The sequence below is a fragment of the Cercospora beticola genome, chromosome 6 (genome assembly GCF_033473495.1).
Source record: "Cercospora beticola chromosome 6, complete sequence".
In the NCBI taxonomy this organism is placed as follows: Eukaryota; Fungi; Ascomycota; class Dothideomycetes; order Mycosphaerellales; family Mycosphaerellaceae; genus Cercospora; species Cercospora beticola.
Window position 1 is genome coordinate 3,047,707 of NC_088940.1, and position 16,156 is coordinate 3,063,862.

A 16,156-nucleotide genomic window follows, 5' to 3' on the forward strand; every position below is an offset into this window, starting at 1 on the left:
GTTGACGGACGAGACGTGGTCGGGACGGAAACAGCACAAAGACGACAGACATCCGCCGCTCGAGTGCGGAACGCCGGTCGATCTGGTGATCATTGTGCCCCGTGCGAGTCTGCTCTTTCGCTCGCCAGCCGCGCTGCCCGCCCGCCATCTCCTCCACCGCCAGATCCCACCATCTTCGCTTCACCCTCCTCCTCTGCGCCCTCCTTACGCCGTTGACCTTCGGTGCGACACCAGCGGGCCTCGAGGGCAGCGGGAAGAAGCAGCAGGAGTCATTCCATTGGGTGGTGCAGCGGTGCGACCCAGGAAACATGCGCTGAAGCGGGAAGAGCAAAGTAGCCCGACCAGGAATATCGCCTGTGCCAATACATACCGCCGCCGATTTCAGCGACTACACGACGCCCCTGTCCGCTGAATTGTGCAATCCCCAGGCAGATGAGTGGCAGCGCAGACAGCGAGCGGCCTTTCGGCGCCATGGATTACACTTCGCAGGCGAACAATGCCGAAGACGACCACTCGACTTCTCCCCTAGCACGCATGGCATCACAGTCCAACAACAACCGCTTCTATGGTGCGAGACATGGCAAGAGCGCCATCCGGCCACGTCAAATTGCCACGCCCTCTGCATCCGTAGACCGCGTGCCCACCATGCCCATCCCCATTCCCGCCAATCCCAATGTCATCCCGGGGAACACTCTGCCCTCGGCGCCAGCGAGCCCGCCCACGCCTGCACCGAGTCCCACCCCAATGCACCGAGCGCCAGACTGGAGCACTGCCGACCCACGAGAGGATATGGGCGATATCGACGTGGACGAGTCCGGACAACATGCCCCGACGCACGTCGGTTCCGCGGGATATGGATTTGGCTACAGGAACATGCGCGCAATCTTCGCGGAGGCGAGCAATGACGAGCGTCAGCGCATGCTCGCCGAACTGCTGAACATGTGCGATGGGAAGCTGCTTGGTTTCGTGGCCAGCTTTGTCAGTCCACGTCTGAAAAGAGATCCCTTTTCTTCACTGCCCAACGAGCTGTGTCTACGTATCTTGACCTTCATCGAAGACGCGAGGACGTTGGCCCGCAGCTCCCAGGTGAGCAGGCGCTGGCGAGAGCTGGTCAGTGACGACATGGCCTGGAAGAGCTTGTGCGAGCGACATGCATATCGGAGAATGTCCGACGACCGACCTTCCTCCTCTCCCCGACCAATCCCCAATGCCACCGCATCCGGCTCACAACAGCGATACGCTCACCCGTATGGCTACCAGCCCTACTCCGATGTGCACAGCAGCTCGCTCAATGCCCTGTCCTCCAGTGCACCAGACTTGACCCGCCGTAGCAGTCTGAGCAGCACACCCTCCGGCCTCCATTCCAGCCTCGCCAGCCGCCCTGCAGCCTCGTCGAGTAAGCGCCGTCCGCAAGCAATCAGCTACCGCAGCCACTTCAAGCAGCGGTATCAGGTGGAAACAGCATGGAGACATGGTGGACATGTGGACACACGGCAAATCACGCCCGATCAAGGTGTTGTGACTTCTCTGCACCTGACATCCAAGTACATCATCGTGGCTCTCGACAATGCCAAGATCCATGTCTTTGACACAGATGGCCGGCATTTGCGCTGTTTGCAAGGACACGTCATGGGAGTGTGGGCAATGGTGCCGCATGGGGATACTCTGGTTTCTGGTGGCTGTGATCGAGACGTGCGCGTGTGGGATCTGACTACCGGAATGGCGACGCATATGCTACGAGGGCATACGAGTACCGTTCGCTGTTTGAAGATGAGTGGGTCCGGAATTGCAATCTCGGGTTCGCGAGACACAACACTTCGAGTGTGGAATATCGTTGAAGGACGATGTGATGCCGTGTTGGTTGGACATCAAGCTTCTGTGCGCTGTTTAGAGATTCACGGCGATCTTGTCGTTTCTGGATCCTACGACACGACTGCGAGAATCTGGTCCATCAGCGAAGGACGTTGCTTGCGCACACTGCAAGGACACTTTAGTCAAATCTACGCCGTGGCCTTCGATGGACGCCGCATTGCGACTGGCTCGCTGGACACGAGCGTAAGAGTGTGGGACCCCAGAGACGGCCGCTGTCTGGCACAGCTTCAAGGACACACTTCTCTTGTCGGTCAGCTGCAGCTCCGCAATGACACACTGGTCACCGGAGGGTCGGATGGAAGTGTGCGAGTCTGGAGCTTGCGCACATACTCTGCGATTCATCGACTGGCAGCTCATGACAATAGCGTGACAAGCTTGCAGTTTGATGACAGCAGGATAGTCTCTGGTGGCTCTGATGGACGAGTGAAGGTTTGGGACCTACAGCGCGGATGTCTGGTTCGTGAGCTTGGCAGTCCTGCCGAGGCTGTTTGGAGGGTTGTATTCGAGGAAGAGAAGGCCGTTGTACTTGCCAGTCGCGGCGGCAAGACCGTCATGGAGGTACGTTGTTTGAACAGTCCACTCTGTTCTGCATAAGCTAACTTTGATCACAGGTCTGGTCCTTCGCACCACCACCTGAGGAAGGATCTTCCGAGTACCCATCGCCCGCCGCACTTCGATCAAACTCCAGCACTCCGGGCATCCTTCCATACCAAAATCCTGTCTATGGCGACCGGCCTTCATACAGTGCCAAGACCGTCAGCTACGAACCACTGGCGGATCACGAACGTTCGCATCGAGACGCCGGAGAGTATGCTGAGAGCTCGCGCGTGATACAGGAGCGCCACGAATCCGAGCTGGCCTCGCAACAGGACAACATCATGGCCGACACCTACGATATGGACACACATGTTGACGACACAGACGAGAGCACTACGGATACTGCGCTTCAAGAACGCCGAGCGAACGACGAGTTTCTGGCCAACCTGCAGGGGATGGCGTAGCATGTACCTCCTGGCATGGTGGACTATCAACTTTGGCTTCGGCAGTATCCCTGGTCTAGTCCGTGGTAGCTGGTTGCAGTGGCGAGCCTGCTATTGCCAGCAGGATTGGTCGTTGAGACGGCCACTCGACAGGTGCACCACCAACTGCACCAAGAACTGCTGCGCGGAAGATTTCCGTGCGCACTTTACTCTGGAACAGCTCTCACGGCGCATTGCACATTTGCGCAATAGTAGCGTTGCGGGCATGGCCTGGCGATTGCGCGAGCCTGACACATGAGGCACCACAACATACAGATCATCCACATTGGAGAAGACTATTCGTTGCGCATCCGCTACCAGACGTCAAAGATTATTACATACAGAGCTATCGTCCACGGGACTGAGAGGCAAGAGACCGAGAGAAAAGACGACGAGCATTGAGAGGTATATTGTGTACAGATTGAGAATCTTGTTATGGAAGACGAATATGCATAGAAGTCACTGGTGGGGTGCAACGGAAGTTGGGATTGGTTGATTGCGGGATTTTTTTCGTTTTCTCGCCACAGTGGTGAGGATCATTCGATACAGGTGAGCATTCATTGGGGCTTTACTTGATTTGATTTTGGGCGAGAGATGGAAGCGAGAGCGTTCTTCGTTGCCGGAGGGAGAGAATGGAGTATTCAGAGACCAGAGGTACGCATAGCTCGGGGTGAGGAGAGAAGTTCGTCGTCGTTGTTGATGAGAGGACGAAAGCTCTAGAATAAAAAGTGTTACTCCGTTGGGAATTGTTGCAACCGCATCCTACTTGGGTCAGCATCGGGCTTCGATTGCGTTTCGCAGTGGAAGTAGAATCTCTGTGAAGAGCTGTAGGAAGGCGATGCTGCTGCCAAGCAACTCGGAGAGCCGGAGAACACTGCTGTTTCCGCCGGCCGTGGCAAGTCCTTCCGTGGCTCGAAGGACTTCACTTCACCTCGGAGGCTTTTACTATTTTCCTGTAACACCTTCGACGACATCTTCCCCAGATTGTGGAGCGCTTCCCCACGCGCAGCATGTAACAGCGCACATCATGGCCCCGCATGATGATCAGGATGTGCATCGACAAGCAAGCCCGGCTCAAAATGGCAGTTTCTGTTCATGGCAAGCCGCGCCGAGTCACCGAGTGAGGAGTTGCCTTGCGAGTTGTAGCGGCGTTCGAAGGGAGAAGGCTCGGAAGAGGTGCGACATTGTCCATACAAAGACTTGAAAAGTAGCTTCTCGAGAAGACGCCAGAAGACGCCGAATTTCTCTGCTTTGCTTCCGATTCCACGAGTGGCACCTTCACGATGGCATCCATCGAATCCCCTCACTTTCAAGCTCTCAACCTGGTGGATCTCGACTTTGGAAAGATCTCCAAGACTTTACCTCAACGTCTCGGTCTCGAAGATGTTTTCGCTCTCGCGACTCTCGCTGCAGCCGTTGCGGTATATTTCTGGCTCGTGAGAGAACAGCATGACCCTTATGCTTACAAGCTCTATGAACGTCCGCAGGAAGCGATGATGGGAAAGAGAGGAGAGAAGGCTACGAGAGATATCGGAGAGAAGTTGGGACAGAATGGCGCTGATATTGTCATTTTCTGGGGCTCGCAATCTGGAACTGCGGAAAGAATGGCTCATCGACTGGGAAAAGAGATTAGGCAGAGGTTTGGGAAGAAGGCTCTTGTGGCTGATGTTTCGGATTATGAGCCTGCAAGTCTTGGGGGGGTGGATGAGAGGAAGTTGGCGCTTTTTATTGTCTCGACGTTTGGAGAGGGAGATCCGAGCGACAATATTCATGATTTGTGGAATTGGTTGGACACTGCCAAGGGAAGACCAGTCGAGAATTTGAGGTATGCTGCTCTTGGGTTGGGAAATAGTAACTACAAATATTTCAATGCTGTGGTGGATGTCGTCGTTGCGAAGCTTGAGAATCTTGGAGCGAAGAATTTGTTACCTGTGAGCAAGGCCGACGATGCCCAAGGGCAGACTGAGGAGCATTATTTGGAGTGGAAGGGTGCAATCTTTGAATTGTTAAAGGAGAGAATGGGTTATGAGGAACATGAGCCTGTCTACGAGCCGGCGTTGAAGGTCGAGCAGGATTTGAGTTTAGAGCCGATCGATCTTTTCCAGGGAGAGCCTTGTGTGCAGGATAAGAGCAGGAAGGCCAGTCGACTAGTATCGCCGGTTCATGCCTTGCCGGTCAAGGCTACGCGGGAGTTGTTTGATGTTGCAAAAGAGAGGAATTGCATCCATATGGAGCTCGATTTGCAAGAGTTCCCCGGACTGAAGTATAAGACTGGAGATCATCTTGGCGTCTGGCCACTGAACCCTCAGGTTGAAGTCGATATCCTACTCCGGTGTCTGGGACTCCACGAGGAGCGCAACAATCCGATCTCCCTCAGGTCTCTGGAACAGGATTCGCGACTGAAAGTTCCAACACCGACTTCGATCCACGCACTCTTCACAAACTACCTAGAAGTCTGCTCTACTGTATCGCGAGAAACGATCGCTTCTCTGGTTCAATTTGCTCCAACATCTACTGCGAAGGACCTTTTCGCCAAGTTGAGCACTGACAAAAGTGCTTACGATGAGCTCGTTGGCAAGACATACATCAATCTGGGCCGCCTTCTCCAACTCGCAGCACCCGAACAAGGCGCCTGGAAAGATCTACCTCTCTCCTTCATCGTCGAAGCTCTCCCCGCCATGCAGCCACGCTACTATTCCATCTCCTCCTCCTCAGTCACTCACGCCCGCCAAATCGCCATCACAGCCGTCGTCTCCGACAAGCGTATGACACACGGCGACGATGTCATTCCTGGTCTCTGCACGAACTATCTTCTCGGCGTGCAGAAGTGTTTCTTGAGTAACAACGTCAACGAAACAAGAATCTTCGCCCACGTCCGAAAGTCTAATTTCAAACTTCCTGCACTTCAATCACATCCTATTGTGATGGTTGCAGCTGGAACAGGTATTGCTCCTTTCCGCGCTTTCATTCAAGAGCGAGCTAGACTGGCGAAGATGGGAAGAGAAATTGGTCGTACGATCCTCTTCTTCGGGTGTCGCAATGAAGCGGAGGACTTTCTGTACAAAGACGAGCTCACGGAGTGGGAGAACACGCCTGAGCTGAAGCTGAGCGTCATCGTAGCTTTCTCGAGACCTTCAGACGGAGAAAAAATGTATGTGCAGGATCGCGTCAGAGCACATGCTGATGAGGTTTCTGATCTTGTGGTCGACAAGGAAGCCAACTTCTACATTTGTGGCTCTGCGACTATGGCGAGGGAGGTTTCGAATGTACTTGGAGAGGAATTGAGGGCTAGACAAGGTTGGAATGACGATGAGTTAAGAGGCTTTATGGAGAAGCAGAAGCGGGTGAGACGGTGGCAGCAGGATGTTTGGGGATGAAATATCCCACAGTGATAGTGGCTGAATCGACAAGGTCTTGCTTTGTGTGTTCCAACTCTCAATCAAGCCATCACCTTCCCCAGTATAATACCTTTGGTGGACATGTGAGTCGAGTGAACGTGCCCTAGTACAACAACTTGCGACCCTCGACGACGTCGTGACTCATCTCCGATATGTTTCTATGCCTTGCCCCCCCGACGTTGTACCATGAGGCGGCTGGGACACTGGCACTCATCATGAAGCAAATGCGTCAGAGTAACTTGGATCATGGTGCATCGTAATTGTTCATCTCATCATGATCGCGATGGCGAGGGCCACACACTTGATCCATACCTGATGACACTGTGGCTCATGTTCGACTGTCATGATTCAGTGCCCTTTGGTCTCTCACATCTAGCTGCGCTTTAAACATATAATTCTCTCAATCGCCAACAAATGCTACAACAAAGCTCAACAACAAGCTGATCATGGAACCACCTCAATATGCGCCTTATTCCGTCTCCGTATGCGAACAGGCAACTCCGTCAAATGTAGATTTTGCCACTCATACCTCCCAACCTCAAACTTCGGATCCGCCAACTCAAACTCATACCGATGGAGCATACTTGCCAATAGTACCGTTTGCTCTAGATATGCAATGTTTCTCCCAATGCAGCCTCTTGCTCCCGCGGAAAAGGCGATAAAATATGGTCCAAGTTCTTTGCCAGCTTCGCCAAGCCATCGCTCAGGATTGAAAGTCTCGGGATCTGGAAAGATGGTCTCATCACGATGTGCGATGAAGGCGCTGACATTTACTGTGGTACCGCCGGCGATGTATTCGCCTGCAATTGCTTGCCCATCCGGTGGTACTTCACGTGTGAGGCCATGAGAAATTGGCGGGAAGAGACGGAGCGATTCGTCGAGGCAGGCACGGAGGTATGGCAAGTATTTCACTTTTTCGTAGGGAGCAACTTCTTCATCGTCATCAAGTGTTTCGTCTATCTCCTGTCGAAGCTTGGCCAGTTTGGAAGGGTTCTTGAGGAGTTGGTACATGACATTGGCCATGGAGATGGCTGTTGTGGTGCTTCCAGCGTTCATCTGTGACGGCGGAGTCAGCATGTCATGTTCTTTGAGAAAGGGAAACTGAAAACTTACCATGATCGTGACTTCAGCGACGATCTCACCCCACTCCAGGTTATGTGGATCGCCATTGCGGTCTTCCATCAAGGCCTGGAAGAAATCGTCTCCTTTCTCACCTGCTTGATATCGCTGGAGGCGCTGCGCAGCAAGATACCTCGGAATGCCATCCCAATCGTCGTTCAGCTTCCATAGGCGATTGAAGTAGGGCGATAACTTGCTGAGCTTTGTCAGACGCTTGTACCAGTCGTAAGAGTAGCAGAACACCGATGTGGCTCGACTGTTGGCGTAAAGGCATTCGCGGAAGTCAACTTCGTAAGTTGTTCCATTTGGAGCCATCGACATCGTCCTCCCGTTACCGTTGTCGAGCAAGTTCATTCGGTGTGTCAGACCAATATCAGCAATCGCATCAATGGTAAAGTAATTGTTCCAGGGCCGATAGTCTATGACTTCGTCTGTATCGGCACGCTTGTCGAATTGAGCAATCAGCCTTTCGACTTTGTCGGCGACTTTGAATTCCCAGCCTTCGAGGTTCTTCAGTGCGTAGGCTGAAGATAACACTTTTCGTTTCCTAGCGTGTTCAGGCTTGTCCACAACATCGGCCAGATGCATGTGTGACCCTGCTTGCACGGCATACTGGTCGTCCTTAGTGCACTTCGAACTGTGGCCGTAGATGTCTTTGATTGCACGAGGATCGCTGAAGTGTAGACTTGTGGGACCTGTACGAATGATCTTGTGGCCAGTCTTGCGATGCAGCTCGAGCATGTGTTTGGATCGGAAGCCTCTGTAGCTGAGGAGAAGGTATGGAGCGTTCGTGATGCCGGAGATCCAGGTCATGGCAGGGTACCTGCGTAGACCCCTGGGGTCGCGGAAATAATCGAGAGTCCATATGCTGAGAGTGAGGAGCACACCAAACGTGAGTGCTCCAATGGCAAACACGAGGCCGTACATTTTGCGACCGCCTATCTCTGTAGATATCAAGGTAGCAATGCAGGAACTAAGAAGGGAATGAGGTGATGGTGTGAGGAGTTGGGAGATCAGTTGTGTGCATCAGCTTCTCGAGTCCTTCGTTATATGCAACTTACCTCTGTCCTCTGGTACTTTGTCTATGGAGCTTTGCACGCATCATGTGCCGTTGCAAGAAAGACTTTGCGGCCATAGTTTCCACAATCGAAGCCGCCAGGCACGTCTCGAATGAGCACGGATGGGGTTCGCTCCACAGAAGCTCGAGCAGGGTCTGCATGTGACATGCCACACAGGATGTGAGGAAGTCCGTAGATCGTTTGCATGTGCGTTCGTGTGTCAAAGTGGAGTTGGGTGCGCTACGGGGAACATTGCCGTTTTGGGGACAATGAAAAGTAGCAGTGTCCGGCGGCTGCCGGCCGTGGCGATGCCAATTCGATCTTGCCGCTGTTTCCTGTCATCAACTCCTGGCCCGTGACTTGCAATGGAAACAGGCCTAGCGTGAACAGAGAATCGGAAATCAAGAAACAACGACAACTTGCGTTTTCTCGGCGCGACTTTGATCATACGCCTGTGTCGCTTCGCGAGGCAGAAAGCCTGGACAATGCTTCAAAAGTGGGAGACACGAGCAGGAAGTACTGGAATTCGCCGGCGAGGAGCGCGATATTGCTTCTATTTCCGTCTTGCCCTCCGGCGGTAGACAGGCACCTAGCCGCATGCTCAACACGCCTTCTGGTCAAGCGTGAGTTCACGACTCGAGGTTCTTTATAAACTTCGCTTCATGTGCACTCTCTGCTTGAACACTTTCCGGCAGATCCACCAAGCGGACCATGATCAACTCCGCAAGGAAGAGTCCCAAGCATATTCCCCACGGGAGCATGTACAAGAGCATCGCTATCGTGCTCATTCGCATGATCAACCCGAGTAGCAATGCGAGGCCCAGACAGCCTGCGACGAGCCATCTATGATGATCGTGATGGCTATGAAGAGAGCGATGCGTAATCATCAGCATGCAAAGCGACAGTGAAGAGGCGACGAATAGGTCTGGCCCGGGCTCAGCGATCCATGTTGGCATTTGGGGAATGCTCTGGCTCTCGTTAGCTCGATGAGATACGACACCTCGGATGCGGCTTACTTGGAGGTATCTGCTTGGGAGGCTGGTAAGCTCTCTTTGTGTTCCTTTCGAGCTCGCGTATAAGTTGATCAATACAGCTGAGCATGGCGACAATAGCAGGCAAAGATACCTGCCAGTCTTTATCGAGGAGGACCATCCTTGTGTCTCCCACCAAGTTGTACACTGCCGTCGTGGGGCATGCCTCTTTCGAGTGTAGAAGTCTTCGCTCGCATCTATTTCGAGACCAGCGATCTCCACTGACGAGCTCTTCGTGTCATTGCCGCTTTCGACCGCCGAGGGCTGTATTGGAAATGGCTGTGGGTATCCACTGTCCACCTCGGATTCAAAATAACAAGCCTCTTGCTCTGCGTCTGCCACCATCCGCCGGGGCTTCATATTGTGGAGTATGGTGAAAGTCTTCGCTTCATAAGAGCTTCTATGGTTGCGTGTGCCTGGGCTAAGTCAGGTAGATGTACCCATCAGGCGATGATGCGAGTAGCGCGTTGTGTCCTGCTTGCGGGTCCACGGGCGTGATACGGTATCAAGAGTCTGTGCAGGAAGTGGAATGCTATATTGGGCTGACTTGCGATGACCTCCAGTGTTTGTAGCAAGAAAGCATGAGGTGTGCATTTCTCACCGCCTGGAGGATCGACGAGGCTGAGCTGCAGAAAACAAGGGTTTGGATCAGCCACCACGCAGCACATTCGCGGAGACCTTCAAATGTCGCATGATCCTCATCGTCACTTACCTCTGCACAGCTTGTTTGGGGCCTTTTACCTTGGAAGAAGTGTATACACAACCTACTTCAATCCGAGCGACGGCAAGAGACGACCACGACCCTCATTTACGAAGAGCCTCCAGGCAAGGCGAGAAGGAGAAGCATACAAACAGTTGGTCCCAAGTGGCCTTTCGATGGTATTACAAGGCTTCAGCGCGACACAGTGCCATGTGAGTCCCGTGCCTCTCGCATAATTCTCTGCAGACCTTGGCCACTCTCTAATCGGACGAACAGCGGGCGGCTTAATCACCATTTGGGCGTCTTCGAACGACCGAGTTTGTGCAACTTTGCATTATACAGCAAAACCCTCTTTCACATCACTCCATTTGCTAACGCGACATGCGGCCTTGCAACACTTTGCAGACCCATCGCGGAAGACGACGAGACCATCTGGAGCAGTCGCGCATCGACAGAATCTTTCGTCAACACCTTCCATGCGATCCTGCGTATCGGATCAGAGGATCCGCTCGAGCTTGCTAGAATTTCAGCAAGACCTTCATCTGAGAACTGGTCTCAATTGCTTAGGATCTGCCACCTAGCGTCCTTGTGGACTCTGCGTGCGAGGACATGCAACGCATCTGTTGAGAACATGGATGCAGTGGCGCCCATAGCGCGATGGAATCTCCATGGGTCTGTTGCTCGGCGTGAGGGCGAGTACTGTTGTCGACCTCTGACTGAGGACTACTGCAATTGCGGCTTGGTCTGGAATCAATTCTGTTGCTCGCCAGGCTGATTCAACTCCGCGAACAAAGTCAACGATCATCTCTCGAGGATAGAAGCAGGCCTTTTCCCGACACGGACGAACAATCACGAGACAAGTTGCAACGAGCGAGGAGGCACAGCATCTAACCATACTCGCCAACCGAGAACGGCCTTGGAGCTGCCATACAGCATCGAGGTGTCTTTGCCGCCGCGGGCCGCGAGTGGATTGCGAAAGACTATCAGACGGCTCACGACCTTCTATACAATGCTCGTCGCAGGATGCATGACTTCTATTCTACCCATCGCTTTCGCCGCTGCAATACCCGCGCAAGACGCAGCATCTCAGACCGACCTATCTCCAACGGAAACGATGAATTTCTGGTCCAACAACATAGTTGCTATCGCTTTACAAGTAATCGCCATCGGCTCTTTCATTATCTCCATGGTGAATGTGTTCAGGATCTGGAATAAAGGCGACGCCACTCAACCAACGAAGTCCCTAGACTTTGCTATTTGTTCCGCGCTAGTACTGATCGCATTGAAAGCTACGTCTCCCGCAGAGACTCATCTCCAGTACGCGATCTCTGGCATGTGGGCCGTAGCACAGTCCAACTTGATGGCCAAAAAATGCTACAGGATTACTGGACCGCGAAAGTACTTGTATGGATCTGTTGCTACTGGTACAGTGGCGGCTGCGGTCTTCGTGTTGACAATCGAGAAAGATGGCGCGTCATCATTTGACGTGCTATTGCGGAAGAGCTTGCCGATTGCTGCTCTTTGTATCACCATAGCTAGCAGAGTCCTCTGCTTTTTTACCGGGAACAGTAAAGGCGATTGGGATTCTCCTTGGACGTCTTGGAAGGCATTTGAGCGTTTAAGCGTGCCCTCACGTGGCCGCATGTTTTCTTTGACCAGCACTCATGTACATGTAAGCTGCCGAGTTTCGGGGCTTTAGAGGACATGTTGTAACTTTCGTCGTGCATCTCAATCTCAATCGAGACCATTACTTGCTCGTTCTTTGCCTCGCCGTTTCCTAACATAGGCGAGGGAATTAGATCACGCTGTCCTGGGCCGGACGACGCCTCTCTTCTAGTGTGGGGTGCAATACCCTCATTCGCGGGCTTGAGAGACTGCAGCTACGAAGGTACAAATGCTGTGACTTCATGCCGTCTCGAAGCTCGTTGCGACAACACTTGGCATGGTAGGACCTAATCATAAGTGATGCTTCCAACCACATCCCCACACATCAGATCCCTTGCATAAATTCCTCACCAACAACCTCCTTTAACAGAAATCTACACGTTTGCCCGATCCAAACTGCAATTTTCCACTTCAAACACAATTCGCTCCAGAATCACCATTCCCAATCAAAAAAGCATGTACTGGCTTGGTTCAGACACGCATGGCCCTGTCAAACAACAGAAAAGCTCAGTTTCTCGCAATTTGGAAAGTTGTACGAGGAGTCGAGGTCACTTGCCGGATTACACGGAGACACAGCCATCCTTACATCATCACTTTTCCTCCTTTTTAGCGCACTGTCCATTGCCCCATACTGCTCCTACTCCTGGAGTCCGGTCTCGAGTGTCGCATGCGTACTGTGTTTTTGGAATTGTTACTATGCTTTCATGGATTTGAGGTGTCTTGAAGATGGACGTGGAACGTCAGTGGACGTACGTAGAAGTCGTTTTCATTGATCTGTGCCCATGCCAATCCGGGGAGGATGGAAAAAGCTAGTGTGATTGGTAATGTGAGTTCCATCGTGGAATTTGTTGGGTGATTCGATGCGGTGTATGCTGTGATCGTGAGAGACGAGCAGTGAAAAGGGGGACCGAACAACTTCAATTGTTTGGGGTGTTCGAAGAAGTGGAACGAGTCGGTTATATGTAGATGTAGATGGTGTTCGGCGGTACTGTGGGATTTTTGAAGCACTAGGTCAAAATCTCGAGTTGAAGGACCAGTCCCAGGCCTCTAGCCCACACTACGACTATTGTTTTGATGACTAAGTTTGGTGGCCTCTCATCCATTCGCACGTAACTTCAGTCACCGACTCAGGCTTGATCGATGCTCTACCGCACCCTGTTGGCGTGTGACACCATTAGGTCTTACACTGCTATGCGCCCAAAGCCCTTGTGAGGTGCTGGTCTTGGGAAACAAACAGTGTTCTCGAACGGGCCAGAATTGGGCGTCCTATCGAGCAGGCTTAAACCGTCGTTCGAGCTTCGCTTGCCGATGGTTCGGGGATATGTTCAAGCAATCACAGCCATCCCATGCGCTCCCTGATGCATGCTCTTGTCTGTTCTGTGCACCACATCCACTTCGATTGTTCTCTCCACTTCCAGTTTTCCCATATCAACCACGGTGACTGTTCCAGAGAAGATGTTCGCCGCAAAGGCATGTTTGCCATCGGGAGTCGACGTTACAGTCAGAGGTGCAAGATCGGTATCTAGTGTGGCCAGGTGGATGAAGTCCTTGTCTGGGCCGGAGAAGATACTCAACTTTCCGGAAAGGTGTTTGGGCGGGGTTTGTGTGCGATCAAGGCGAAATTGACCTACGAGAAGGCGGTCGAGAGAGTCCACGTGGACTGTAAGGCCGCTGCAAGGAATAGGGATCGTGGTGGTGATGTTGTTGGTTGAAGTGTCGATGACTATCACAGCAGACTCCGCATCAGTGACCGAAGAGTGCCAGTGGTTGGATGCTTTCGGCGTAGGGATTGGAAAGTAGGCATATTGCCCATCCTTCGAGATTCCAGGTTGTTCGCAGCCTCCCGGAAGATCGATTCTCGTGGTCACCCGACCTTTGCGGAGGTCCATGACTGAGACGAAGCCAGCTTCTTTGTTGCAGGTGTATGCCTTCTTGTCATCGGGCGTCATGACAAACCAGTGTGTTTTTGCGCCTGATGGGATGGCTTGGATGATCTTCTTGGTCTTCAGGTCGATTCCAATGATACCACCTCGCCCATCCAGCCCGGCTTCCACAGATGAATACAGGATGTCTCGTGATGTGTCCAGGACGGCATAGTGGGGTCCGCCGTATGGGCTGATATCGATTGTGTCGACTACTTTTCGCTGCTTGCAATCGATGACACTGATTGTCTTCCCGTCTTCGCCGTGCGCCACGTACCATCCGTGTGCATATGCATGTGTCACATACAACAAGCCAGTTCTGTCATCGTAACATAGCTCGTGCGGTTCGGCGATGAGGCTTGGCAAGTGCCCGGTCTTTTCTCCCGAGTCGATATCGTAGAAGCTGAGTGACTCGCCACTTTGGCTCACGACGGCAAGCGTAGAAGGCATGCTGACGCAGTGCGGTCACTGATCTGAACAATCTGTTTCGTCATTTGGTCTTGATTCACTTCGTCTTCCTGTATACTGCACTGCATGTCCGCTGCCTGCTGTTCGCACGAAGCACAGCGTCCTCGTGCGTGGTGCTTCGGCCGAGGGAAGCGTTATGGCCGAGCGGCTGCCTCGGATGCATCTTTGTGGACATCTTCAGCTTCAGCTGTTCCTCCTCGTATCTTCCTGCAGGACGGAGGGACCTCACACATGCTCACCACCTCTCTGAGCGCGATCAGCCGAGGATGCGATATCGCATCGAGAAGTATTGTGCGTCAACTCCACCAACATACACACCTCCGCCTGCGATCGCTCCGACACGTGCAACTGTCTTGACCGGGCCTAGGTGTGTCTGGATTTGGGGAGAGGCGTTGCCGTGTGGCGTCACTCATCTCAATGAACTACCACGTCTTCACGCATCACGACTTCAAGCACCACGTCTTCGACCACAACGACGGTAAGAGAACATTCACACTTTCCGGATCCATGATTTGATCCTGAGTCTGCTAGACAACGACTACAACTCCAACTACGACCACGACCACAAGTTCCACAACTTCTACGACTTCTACAACCTCTGGACCCCCACGCGCAGTCTGCACAGGCTACCGATTTGTTAATACCCTGCTGAATCCCCGGCAAGGACAAAACTTTGGAGTTGCGTGCTCTTCCGCCTTCTGATACTTTCTTCTGCGACACCGTGGCGTTTGCGTCGGAGTAACAAGCGAAGAGATGCTGAACACGCCGAACGTGATGCCGGTGCCCCGGGTGAGCAGTGTGAGAGGCGGGGAGGTGCCTCTTGGTTCGAGGCTGTGGTTGCAGGCAGGTTTGAAGGGAAGAGTCCGGCCAACAGAGATGCCACGTCCACAGACTCGGCGTCTCCCGCGTTGTATATTGTTCATGAAGATGCGTCGTCCCGCATTTGTTCAGGTGGCCTGCTTGCTTTTAATGACTTCCCTTAACCACCAGGCGTGTATTCTGTCATCGCCCGTCAATTCTGGGTGGAAGGATGTGCCAAACACGTTGCCCTGCTTCACAGCGACGATATCGCCCTCCTCTCCCAGCTCTTCCGCCGTGCTCGTCTTGTCTTTGATCGCTTTTGCCCTCCCGGGCAGCCTTCCCAAGATCTCCACTGGTGCTGAAGTCGCCTTTATCTGTGGGGCAGACACAGTATCCGCTCGGTTGGGCATGCTGGGGCGAATGGCCTTGCTTTCGCCCGCACTCTTCTCTACAATCTCCGTCGTGACATCTTTCGCGGACGACGCCAGGATGTTCTCTACCACCGGCGCTCGGATGAAGACGGAGTGGAAGGGATCCGGTCCAAGGAAGGGCAGTTGCAGCGCTGCCTCGAAAGACTCGACTTGTCGGCCAAAGTAGTTGCGTTGCACGCGCACGTCTAGCCCTCCGATCAGCTCTTGCCCTGTCGCCTTGCTCTTGTTGGCTTCCTCAGCCAGCAAAATGAGCCCTGCGCATGTCCCCCAGGTGGGACGTCGCTGCAGTTTGACGAAGTTTCGGAGCGGTTCGAGGAGACGGCATCGTTCGGCGATGAGCGAGATGGCGGTGCTCTCGCCTCCAGGCAGGATGAGAGCGTCGCATCGGTCCAGCTGCTCGGGCGTCCTGACTTGGATGAAAGTGAAGTGGAGGCCGTGCTCGGCAGTCAGTGCCGGCGCGGCTTGTCGGAGCAGGGTGATGTGCTCGACGAAGGCGCCTTGGAGGGCCAGCACGCCGATGGTGAGGGCGGGGGAGGAGTGGGAGCCTGTCATGGTGTCGTCGTATCGCCGGGAATGTGCATTGGCGGGGGCGATGGAAGGGAACTATGTTCTATATGATCGCTTGGCCGCGGGAGTGAGTCACGAAAATGGTCGCGGACGAGAAGGACTCGC

General features: G+C 53.3%; 6 protein-coding genes across 6 annotated transcripts; 3 read left to right on the forward strand and 3 right to left on the reverse strand.

Annotated features, from left to right (window-relative positions):
- Window positions 1-471: 471 nt before the first annotated feature.
- Window positions 472-2,873, forward strand: RHO25_010236 (uncharacterized protein; the record flags this gene model as incomplete). The annotated part of the gene is made up of 2 exons (XM_023601752.2): window positions 472-2,430; window positions 2,484-2,873. The coding sequence occupies 2 exons, from the start codon at window positions 472-474 to the stop codon at window positions 2,871-2,873; spliced, it is 2,349 nt and encodes a 782-aa protein (XP_023454015.2).
- Window positions 2,874-4,174: 1,301 nt separating this feature from the next.
- Window positions 4,175-6,268, forward strand: RHO25_010237 (uncharacterized protein; the record flags this gene model as incomplete). Its single annotated transcript, XM_023601753.2, has 1 exon — window positions 4,175-6,268. One exon carries the CDS (start codon window positions 4,175-4,177, stop codon window positions 6,266-6,268), a length of 2,094 nt encoding a protein of 697 aa, XP_023453615.1.
- Window positions 6,269-6,733: 465 nt separating this feature from the next.
- Window positions 6,734-8,335, reverse strand: RHO25_010238 (uncharacterized protein; the record flags this gene model as incomplete). Its single annotated transcript, XM_023601754.2, has 2 exons — window positions 6,734-7,345; window positions 7,403-8,335. The coding sequence occupies 2 exons, from the start codon at window positions 8,333-8,335 to the stop codon at window positions 6,734-6,736; spliced, it is 1,545 nt and encodes a 514-aa protein (XP_023453616.1).
- A 4,852-nt stretch (window positions 8,336-13,187) lies between these two features.
- On the reverse strand, window positions 13,188-14,234 carry RHO25_010239 (uncharacterized protein; the record flags this gene model as incomplete). Its single annotated transcript, XM_023601755.2, has 1 exon — window positions 13,188-14,234. The coding sequence occupies one exon, from the start codon at window positions 14,232-14,234 to the stop codon at window positions 13,188-13,190; it is 1,047 nt and encodes a 348-aa protein (XP_023453617.1).
- A 435-nt stretch (window positions 14,235-14,669) lies between these two features.
- RHO25_010240 (uncharacterized protein) lies at window positions 14,670-14,893 on the forward strand (the record flags this gene model as incomplete). Its single annotated transcript, XM_023601756.2, has 2 exons — window positions 14,670-14,730; window positions 14,784-14,893. The coding sequence occupies 2 exons, from the start codon at window positions 14,670-14,672 to the stop codon at window positions 14,891-14,893; spliced, it is 171 nt and encodes a 56-aa protein (XP_023453618.2).
- Window positions 14,894-15,199: 306 nt separating this feature from the next.
- On the reverse strand, window positions 15,200-16,036 carry RHO25_010241 (uncharacterized protein; the record flags this gene model as incomplete). The annotated part of the gene is made up of 1 exon (XM_023601757.2): window positions 15,200-16,036. The coding sequence occupies one exon, from the start codon at window positions 16,034-16,036 to the stop codon at window positions 15,200-15,202; it is 837 nt and encodes a 278-aa protein (XP_023453619.1).
- Between the last annotated feature and the right edge of the window lie 120 nt (window positions 16,037-16,156).